Raw genomic sequence first — 10,908 nt, 5'->3', positions numbered from 1 at the left:
AGTGGGAGAGGGAGAAGCAGGCTTCCCGCTGAGCAGGGAGCCTGATACAGGGCTCAATCCCAGGACCCCAGGACCATGACCTGAGCCGAAGGCAGACACTTAACGACTGAGCCACCCAGGCGCCCCACTGAACCACATTTTAAATGACAAGCTCTCTCCCATTTTTCCAGCTCTCCTTGGCTGGAGGAATCCATCCAATATGGCAACTCAATTTCTATCTTTCTATGGATAATTTCCAGTCTCCCCTCTCTCCTAAACTCTAGGCTTCCAATTCTAAGCATTTTTCGTTACTCACCACATATGACTCAGGTCAGTTTGTGAAACTTCTATGTCTTTCATTCTATCTCATTCCATTGGGTGCAATCTTGTCAATTAATACTTGAAATGTTTTTCAAATTTAGATGTTCTTAGCAATCAGCTAAGTGCCTTCGGCCTGATCTAGGCCCTCATCATATCTTGCCTGGCTTATCAAAGTACTTTCTTAACTGGACTTTCCACTTTCAGTTCCTCTCTGAGGTAGTCACATCGGTGGTATATTTCTACATGCTTGAACACACACCCTCCTCCCCACCATTACTATACTAGCTCTAGCATCCCACTCTCTCTGCTTCCCCCTCCACGGTCACATCGGCTTTTCCCTCCTTTCAAGGACAGGCTTCTGTTCTACCTCCTCCACAGGCTTCCTTTCAGCTGGCTTCATCTCCTTCCTAGTTTTCCTAGGACAGAGAGTCTACTTCTCTTTTCACTGTCTGGAGTTATCTTTATAACTCTGCATTTTCTCTACTGTTCTAATATAAGATCCTTGAGGCCCCGGCACCATTCGCAGCAGGATTTCAAAGCTTGTCTGTTGGGTGAACGCTGTGTGGCATCCTGAAATACCTTCCTGCACAGTATGATTTGCTAGGAGGTGGCCCTAGCAACAGCACAACCTATGGCTGAGTGCCAGCTGTAGAATCAACTGTAATTGTCTGTAGTAGGGCCTGGACACTAGTTTTACTTAAAGCTAATAATAATTATTATTATTATTACTATTATAATAATACCTTACCCTGCCTCCCCAAGTATGAACTTTCTGAGTCTCAGGTTTTTCACTGGTAAAATGAGGACAACGGTTATACAGACCTTGCTGGGCTATCAAGGGAATTAAATGAGATTGTGTATCTAAAAGGCTGTGGCATGGTGCCAGGAACCCCTCCCCTGCTCCCCCCACCCGCACCGCCCCACGAGTTCAGTACTTCGAGGTTATTTCTGGGCTTAGTGCCTGAGATGCTGAAGAGGTGGGTGCATGAGAAGTGCCCAGAGTTCCCTTTCAGAAAGCTCAGATTCTGTGAAACTCTAACTTGGTGGATATGGGAGACACGTTGGCAATCCCTGGATTTCGATTCAGTTGCTTAGAAAACCAGCCAGGATCTATGTCCCGACATCTTTCTCCAGAAGCCATTTATTTGACCTTAGTTCTAACGTGCAAGCCTCCACCGTCTCCAAAACACCACGGTGGTCGAAAACGTCCTGCACTTGGGAAATCCTTCCTTTGTTGGCAGATCTTGGCCCCGAACCCGCATTTGGGGATCTAGCACCCTGAGGCCCATGGTTTTTGCCCAGACGGCGCTTTTTCAAGTTCGAAGCCAGGACTCGGTTCTCCAGATCGGGCGGGTGTGGTCCAAATTGCACCTTTCGCGCCACGCACCCAACGCGCGCTTTGAACGCTTGCGGCGAGGGACGGTGGGAGAGGGTGTTGGTTTGCCTGAGGACGGAGGGGTGGGCTGGCGAGAATGCCCGGAGCGCGCCTCGCTCCCACTCTCCAAGCCTGGGCGCAGCCGCTCTGAGCGCCTGGTCCCGAGCCGAGTCCTGCGCTCCTCTAGGAGCCGGCGAGCGCCCCCTCGTCCAACGCTGGCGCGGGAGCCGGGCCCACCGGGATCCCAGCCCGCGGCGCGCGCCCCTGACCCGGCCCCGCCCCCCGGCGGCCGCGAGTGGCGGGCGGGGCGCCGGGAGAGAGGCGCGCGGGGCTGTGCGGCGCCGCCTCCCCTCGGTGCCCGGGGAGGGACAGAGCGGCCGGGCGGGAGAGAGAGAAAGCCCGACCGACCGGCAGCCGAAGAGCTGCATGCAACCGGTGGGAGGCCGGGCCAGCCGGGGCTGGGGCTCGGGCCGTTCTTCGGCGGCTCCCTGACGGCGAGCGCGGACGGCCCGGAGGCGGCGGCTCTGAGCTGGCAGGCGGAGGGTTGTCTCCCGCGCCCGCCTTCCCGGCGCGGTCCGAGGATGCGGGGGGGCGATGCCCGGGGCCAGGGACGCGCTCTGTCACCAGGCGCTGCAGCTGCTGGCCGAGCTCTGTGCCCGTGGGGCCCTGGAGCACGACAGCTGCCAGGATTTCATCTACCACCTGCGGGACCGCGCCAGACCCCGGCTCCGCGACCCAGGTGAGTGCGGCCGCCGCTGCCGGGCGCGACCGGAGGGCCCTGCGCTGGGAGTTGGGGCCGCACCGGGGCCTGAGGCAGAAGAGCGACGCGGACTGGGGCGAGGAGGGGGGTGGCCGCCGAGCTAGAGGAGGGGATCAGGAAGCGGCGCGCCGTGGCCTGATGCTGGACCCGGGCGGGGACCCCGGCAGAGACTGCTGCGCGGAGGCCGAGTCCGGGGTGGAGGGGGCGGGGGGAGGAGGCTGGGGCAGGGTTGGAGGGACCACGCCCGCCACCTGCGCTCCAGTCTCCAGGGCTCCGGGGGGCGGCTCCCGAGCTCCAGGCTCCGCGCTCCACTTCCCGGGCTCTGCGCTCGGGGCGAGGGGAGGCCGCGGCCGCTTCACCAGCGGTGGGAAGGGGGACGAGGCCGGAGGAAACTCTGGGAAGTTGGGAGTTGGGGACGGCCCCGGCTGCGGCTGAATCCCGCTGGGCGCTCCTCACCTTCGCTTCGGAGCGCCCATTTCCCTTCCTTGGTCTGGGGTGGGAAGGGCGGGGCGGGATCTGGCGCTGGGCCGGCAACGGGGAGCTCCCGGTCCTGGGCAGCCGGGCCTGAACCGGTTCCCGGCGGGTCGTTTGGCGTGGAGGCGGCCTGGGCCTGGGCGCCCGACTCTGTCAGCTGCGGCCGCCGGGCACACCCGGCTCGGTGGGCTCGCTGGTCACGGCTGGGGCACCTGCAGTTATCCTTAGTGAAAGTTGCACAGCTCGTAACTTTGGAAAGTTCGTTTATTCTGGCATTTGACCAATTAAGGTTGGAGGAAGGAGTTTTAATGGAGCCATTTGCTTTCCCTAAGGGCCCTGGGTCTCCCACATCTCATCCACTACTGGTTACCGAAAGACACATCGCTTCCATATGTTTTACTTGAGATTCTTCTTACCTGGAGAAATCATTTTCTCGAATATTCTCTCAACCTAAATATTAAAAAAAAAGTATTGTGTTAAAGATGGGATGAGAAAATGGCCTTTGCCCCTGATATTCCTGTGTATAAATATTGGAAATGAGCTATTGCTGTGCAGGTTATCCAGTACAAATTTGCCTATTTTAAGCCAACCCATTATATATTACATATATGTTATATAAAAGTCTACTTACACAAAGGATAAGTTAGGGAATTATTTGATTTATAAAGAGATATACTCTGCGCCTGACTTAAATAGCATTTCTTGATAGCATATTCAAAATTGGTCTGTGGGGTGAAGAGAAATCATCTGCTAAAAGTTTATATCAGATTTTCCCTATTCGAAATCTATTTCTCTACTGAAAAAGAAAGATTGTTGTTCCCCATTGCCTGTGGTTACATTAATTAAGTTTATTGGATGATCCCTAATGGGTTACTTCAAAGTGCAGAGTTCAGTCAAGAAATAACTGTTGATCCCAAATGATCTCCCTGGAGGTTCAATACCCAGCCTTTGTGTGGCTCATTGCTGGCTGTGATGTTCTGCAGAGACCACAGATAGGAATCAGAGCTCCTTATTTCATGAACTGGGAGTCCTGGATGATGTCCTAAGTGGGCAAAGTTTCCTCCTGAAGCTGCAGGAACAAGAAAATTCTGTAGTATGCTTCACCCAAAGCAAATGCTAGTGTTGAAATGTCCCACTTCCTTGCCTGTAACTGCTCCACAAGTTTCCATTGTTATCCCACATAAGTAAACAGTTTCCCTTGGCTTTATGAGAGAAGATGGATGAGGCCTCTTGCTGAGTCTCCTGTTTAACACTCCACATCTTTTTGGCTGATTTTATGCCTCTGCTTCTTTTAATACATGGGCTGGATTCTATGTTCTTGGGCTTTCCTCCAGCCCGTGCCCCTCTGGATCTTTGGTTTGGGTTGGAAGTACCCTGCTTGTGAGGCAGGAGTGGGGCACTGTGAGCGCAGGGGTAAGGGAGGCTGAGGCCAAAGCGCACAGCCAAAGTGCATCCTCTTCAGCTCAGGCCAGAATCTCTCCTCACTTCCTTCCTTCCTCTCCTTGCCCACGGTAATTCCTACATTAGATGCATTTATCTCCATCCCTCTGATGCTGTTTGATTGTCTGAACCAAGAGTGGCTTTCATTTCGAGCCCTAAAGGCTGAGTGGCTGGAGTAGCTGCATTGCACAACACTGTGCATGGTACCCTTGTTGTTGGTTCCTGTGAACCAGAATAAGCATACATAGCGGCCCTGGGACGTGGGTCCCCGACACAGTCCTCTCCAGAAGTGAATGACTTCCTTTTCTGCAGAGGAACTCACCTGAGTGCCATGTACCAGCACTCTCTGTCCATTGTCTGTCCATGGTTACTCAGCGGCAGTTAAGTTTTCTCAAGCTCAACTGCAGAACTTTGGTTTTAAAAGAAGAAAACGGACATAATTCCCTGTGGGCAGCAGAAGGACACTGCATCTGGGATGTTTGTTCATTTTTTCAGAGGTCACAGACCAGGCGGCCGTCCTGAAGGGTTATTCTCTGCCCAGGCTGTGGTAGGCAGTGCGCTGAGGTGGGAGTATAGCACCTAGTCTTCCCTGACTTGGTGTTAAGAGAGGATTTGATGAAAGAGCAATTTTTAAAAGTGAAGCTGAGTCACAATTGGAACTGGAATGCCTCACCCAGCCTTTCATCTGTACCAACTATGGAAAGTAAAGTGCTGATCTTTAAACTGAGTGTGGGCACTTTTTTCCATAGAGAGCAATTAGAATCCTTCTGTGAAGTGTCTTTATTGTTGTTTCATATATCGGCAATGAGGGGCATACACTTGCAAATCCCAAAGTATAGCCTTCATGACGGAGGGAAGAGCAAGGACAGAGGTCTTAAGATAGGAGCGTCCTTGATGTGATTCAAGGAACAATGAGTTTAAGGGTGGCTGCAGAGAGAAAAAGATTGAGAATAATTAGAAATGTGGTTGAGGGCTGGAGGGGAGAGATCATGTAGGGCCTTGTCAACCAGTAGAAGGACTTTGGATTGTACTCCCAGCGAGAAGGAAGCGGTTGAGAAGTGGCAGCACTCTGGCTGCTTGCTGAGAAAATGCTGTTGAAGATCAAGGACAAAGACAGAGAAACTTGTCAGGAGGCTGTTGTAGTGATCCGGACAGAGTGGAGAGCGGCTTGGCCAGCATTGTTGTAATGGAGGTGGTGAGAAGTAACAGTGCTAGGATTTGTTGATGGAATGGATGTGAGGGGTGAGAGAAGTAGTGATAAAGAAGACTCCAAGGCTTTTTGACCCACGTAACTCCATTTACTGCAGAGGGGAAGACTTCAGGAAGAGCAGAGTTGGAGTGAGGAAAGAAATGAGGTTTCTGTTTTAATTAAAAAAAATATTTTTGTACATATTAAGTGTGTGATGTCTCTTACTTAGTTCAACAATTACCTGAAACATGAATGTGTTCTTTTCACATTACCAACTGGTTTATGCTCACATTTTGTAACTGGAGACTTCACACTCTCTCCTCAAGAGGGCCAAATGACTGTAGGACAGCATTTATTGTTAAAAGATTTTTCCTGATATGGGATGAAGAGCTCTGTTTAACTTCCACCCATGGACCTTCGTTGCAATTTTTTTGCAGTTAAAAACAATGGTTTTTTTCTCTGGCTCTAAAGAGGAAGAGATTTTAACTTTTCTTAACTTGCCGTTTCCACATCTGGAAAAGGAGGGAGGATTGGATCATGTGATCTCTAGGTTTTTACCACGTTTTATTATTTTCCTTTTTAAGTCTTTTCTTCTGTAGGATGCCAACCACGTCTGTGCCAAGCATTTTATGTAGGTCATTTCATTTAATCCTCATGATGTCTTCCAAGACCTTGCTGCTCCAAGTGTTTGTCTGTGGACCAGCGGCATCCGCGGCGTCTGGGAGCTTATTAGAATGCAGACTCTCAGACCCCACCCAGACCTACTGCATATGAATCTGTGTATTCACAGGATCTTCAGGTGATTTGTAGGCACGTTCAAGTTTGAGAGATTTGTATGTGCAAATAAAAACTGAATCTCAGAGCTAAACTAGCAGCAAGGCCATGGGATCCATTGAGAAAGGGTTGAGTTTAAGTCAAAGTAGCTTCTTAGGTAAACACATCACAAGTACTAAGAATCTGAGAGTTACTGTCAATGAAAAGTTTTTCATTCACATAGGTATTTTTCGTAAGAGCTGCCTTCAGACCTACTTTGTCTATTCTGTTCTTCTATAAAGGATTTAATCTCTAACTGTAGGTTAAATTCTGTGCAGTTATGTTTGTTAAAAGGGAAATTCTGTGCAGCTTAGTTTTTAGGTTATGCATTCTTTTTGTTCAGGATACTGGGTTTACATTGACATTGCAGCTTTGTATTTCTAGAGATTTTTCTTCATTTTCTGGTCCGGGTGTGAAGCAGAGCCTTATGGCTCATCATTAATGACTCCTCTTTTCAAGTGGACATTAACCCTCTTAGGAAAAGCTTTTTCTAAACAAATGGTTTTCAACCTGGGCTGCACATTCAAAACATTTAGGGAGCTCTGACAAAGATAAAACAAACAAAAAGCTAGCAATGACTGAGTTTTATTCTAGACAAATTAAATCTGAATCTCTGGGGGTGGGGCCTGGTATCATTGTGTTTTTTAAGTTCCTCTGTTGATTCTAAAGTGTAGCCAAGTGGAGGACAACTGTCAAGACCATCAAGCAGAGGATGAAACCACCAAGTCTTCTCAGCTCAGTTCATATCTCTTTCCTGAAAAATTAGGAAAGATGGTATCGGAAGTCAGGGGTCTTGTAATAGTTACTACATACATCGACTGATTCTTAACTTCCTTTTGATAATATTACTCCAAATTTTTATATTGAGGATTCTATAAAAATATAATGAGAATCCATTATGTTTTATGTTTACCCGACTTGGGGGGAAAAAAAGAAGAACAAATTGAGAAAATCATGTCCAAATAGTATTTCATTAAAAGGTCAGAATGTGGAATCTTCACTAATGTCACCTTATATTGAATTAGAATGAAATCATTTATTAGAAGATGTACATATAAAATAATTAAATATAGTTTCTAAGGAAAAATCTTCAAAATAATCCTCAAGACTAAATATTAGTCTTATTAAAACTTTCAAAGATAGTCAAAAGAGAGTTAACCTTAAAACACTAGGTTTTTATGAATAGGCATTGGGATGATTAGGCACAATGGGATTAATTTTTAAAAATTAATGTTAATTGCAATCAGGAAATAGTCTTCTAAGGAACGAGTGGCATATTGGACGCACAATATGTGAAGATAATTTGCATTTACTTCGGTGACATTTTAGGGCTTCTTCATAAATATTTTATTTAAACAAGTGTGTTTTCATCTCTGTGGGATTCTTCTACATGGACCAGTGAGTGGTTTAGTCATGAGGTAATTATCAAGAGGGAAAAACAAAAGCAAACTGTGGTAAAGGCCTCACAGGCAGCCCTGTGGCCAGATGCCTCTTTCAGAATAAACAGTCAAAAGCACAAACTTTTTGATGTGGGCTAACCTCTCAAGGAAATACTAAGCCAATACCTAAGGGAAAATCACCTAAAATTTCCTATTATGTATACAGCATAAGCATTGCTTTCACTGTGAAAACATATTGGCACTTGTGTATTTGTGCGTGTACGTGTGCTTTCCTATATGATTGGCCTGCAAAAATTCAGAATGCTCAAGAAGGGTCTTGACTGAGTTACTTGAAGGAACTAACAAGTACATGTGCTGAAATGTATAGAGAAAGGGGAGGAGCTTAGCGAGAGGCCTAAGTGGGGAGAGCAATCTCACTTTTAAAAGGATAAGTACGGAGTATGCTTTTCTACTTTCTAAATGAAATCCCAGTTTAAGCCATAATGTGCATCATGACTTTTTCTCCTAAGTGTTTTATTGGGTTAGTTCTAGGAATGGCTTTCAACCGAAGCAAACCCTTAATGACTAGGTTTTACAGATCTCCTTGAAATATTCATGTGTCTTTGTGCATGTATTTTATCACAAAAACTTTTATATCAACACTGATGGAACTGCACCTGAAGGGGAAAAAAAAAAAACTCACCCGGGAAATCAAGATGACAAAGTGGAATAAAGCAAGAGCTTTAGAGTCAGAATCTGATCCTGCTCTTACTAGCTTTATGACCTGGAGCACAATATTTAATTCTTCAGTTTATTCATCTGTACAATGGGAAAGGAAGGCTGCTGTAGCACAATGCCCAGACCCAGTGCTCCGGAGATTCTGGTAGCAGAGTTGTCACCTCTCCCCGCTTCCTCTCAGCCGTGATCCGTGGGCATGCATATGTTTTACCCATTTATAATCCCTCACACACAAAAGTTCCCATTCTTCTTTTTTCGTGTGCTTAGCATGTTATCTCTGCTCATTAGCTGTATGTCCCTAGGCGATTTCCATGTCTTAAGTTTCCTCATCAGTAAAATGGATTGCCAGTATTCAGGTAAAATATAGGATGCCCCGTTCAATTTGAATTTCAGATGAGCAATATTGCATAGGACGGACGTATACTAAATACCTATTATTTATCTGAAATTCAAATTGAACTGTGCACTTTATATTTTTATATGCTAAATCTAGAAACTCTATTTTAGTACCTATCTCACAATGCATGTGAAATACTTACCATAGGGGCGCCTGAGTGGCCCAGTCAGTTAAGCATCTGACTCTTGATCTCAGCTCAGTTCTTGATCTCAGGGTCGTGAGTTCAAGCCCCGCACTGGGATCCATGCTGGGTGTGGAGCCTACTTAAAAAAAAAAAGAAAAAAAAAATACTTACCATAGTACCTGGCACATAGTAAATGCTCAATAAATACTAACCATTATTACTATTACTGTATTTTTTCCATGATTAACAGTGATTGTGCAATTTTTCGGATAACTATATATCTATATTCCGGAGAGTAGGTAAATCTTTTTCACTTAACTGTGCTTTTTGGGCATTTCTAGCTTCTAATTTTTCATTACCTAAAGATACTGTGATGTATCTGTAGTATTCTCCCTTTTGGGACAATTTCTTCCCTTCCCTTTCCCTTTCCCTTTTCTCCTTCTTCCCTCCCTCCCTCCCTGCCCTCCTTCCTTCCTTCCTTCCTTCTCCAGTCTATGAAAAGGAAACTATATTGTAGCCCCAGGGCCTTGGGGCTTTGGCAGGAGGCTGCCCTGCCAGCAAAAGAGAGCCAGTGGAGGGCAGTTGTATTTCTGGGCTAGCTGGTGGAGGGAAGGCTCCATGATGCCATCCCACAGGCCAAGCACCAAGTGCAGGATGGACTCTTTCTGGATTTTGTAGTCTGAGAGTGCAGCCATCCTCCAGCTGTTTGCTCGCAAGAATCAGATGATGCTGGTCAGGTGGGATGCCCTTCTTGTCTTGGATTTTGGCTTTGACATCCTCAATGGTGTCATTGGGCTCAGCTTCAAGGATGATGATCTTGCCCTCAGGGTCTTCACAAAGATCTGCATCTCTACATCTGCCACAAGACCATGGCCACCGACCCCCTCAGCCACCTCCTTGAAGAGGAAGAGGTGGAAAATTTCTTGATAAATTATCAACATCGGGTTCAAATTGCTTTCCTGTTGATTGTCAAACTTAAAAATAGAAGCTTCCAGATATTTTACCAGCAAAAGATGGGTGTATTCAGGAATAAAAGAGAATTGCCATCTGGGACAAACAAGCTGTGGCAAAACCATAGGAAGTCTGGAGAACAAAGGTACACTTTTTTAAGGAGGAAAGGTGTTAGTTGGGAAGGCTGTTATAAACTAAAAGTCCATTGGAGTAAGTTGGGTTCCAAGTGTGGTGACTTCTCATTGGCTGAGCCATTGAGTGGATGAGGGGATAGGAAAGCATGTCTTCCTCAGCTGGGATAGTAAAGTAGCATCCTTGTGCAGGGTCAAATCCATCTCTTCCTATTGGGTCTGCAGTCGATTAAGAGTGGTAGGGTGGTAGGGTGTGGGAGCACCCCTTCCCAAACCTCCTGACTCCATGTTAGTGAGGTTTCCCATTATTAACTTTCACAAGATTTGTGCCAACTATCCCTGCTACGAATGAACAGTATATCCACTAGCATTAGGTGGTAATAATGTCAACAAAAACTTGCTAATTTGAGGTGCCTGGGTGGCTCAGTCATTAAGCATCTGCCTTTGGCTCAGGTCATGATCCCAGGGTCCTGGGATCGAGTCCCACATCAGGCTCCCCACTCCACGGGAAACCTACTTCTCCCTCTCCCACTCCCCTTGCTTGTGTTCCCTCTCTCGCTGTCTCTGTCAAAAAATAAATAAAAAATCTTAAAAAAGAAAGCCTTAAAAAAAAACCAAACACAAAACTTCCTAATTTAACAGGTTTTAAGTGACTACCTGGTTCAATTTGTATTTTTTTGCTGGTGGTGGTGGGATTGAATATTTTTTTTTTTTTTTTAAAGATTTTATTTATTTATTTGAGAGGGAGAGAATGAGAGAGAGCACATGAGAGGGGGGAGGGTCAGAGGGAGAAGCAGACTCCCTGCCGAGCAGGGAGCCTGATGCGGGACTCGATCC

General features: G+C 46.7%; 1 protein-coding gene across 2 annotated transcripts in view; it reads left to right on the top strand.

Annotated features, from left to right (window-relative positions):
* The first annotated feature begins 2,031 nt into the window (after nt 1-2,031).
* Nucleotides 2,032-10,908, top strand: part of SYT9 (synaptotagmin 9) — a 195,936-nt gene continuing 187,059 nt past the window's right edge. For both annotated transcript variants that reach the window (XM_032426909.1, XM_032426910.1), the window contains exon 1: nt 2,032-2,414. In XM_032426909.1, coding sequence (XP_032282800.1) covers nt 2,270-2,414 — 145 coding nt within the window. In that variant the 5' untranslated portion in view covers nt 2,032-2,269. The remainder of the gene's footprint in view (nt 2,415-10,908) is intronic.

Source organism: Phoca vitulina, unplaced genomic scaffold (genome assembly GCF_004348235.1).
Source record: "Phoca vitulina isolate PV1807 unplaced genomic scaffold, GSC_HSeal_1.0 scaffold36, whole genome shotgun sequence".
In the NCBI taxonomy this organism is placed as follows: domain Eukaryota; kingdom Metazoa; phylum Chordata; class Mammalia; order Carnivora; family Phocidae; genus Phoca; species Phoca vitulina.
The sequence above is the reverse complement of the archived record's forward strand: the minus strand, read 5'-3'. Positions and strand labels throughout refer to the sequence as shown.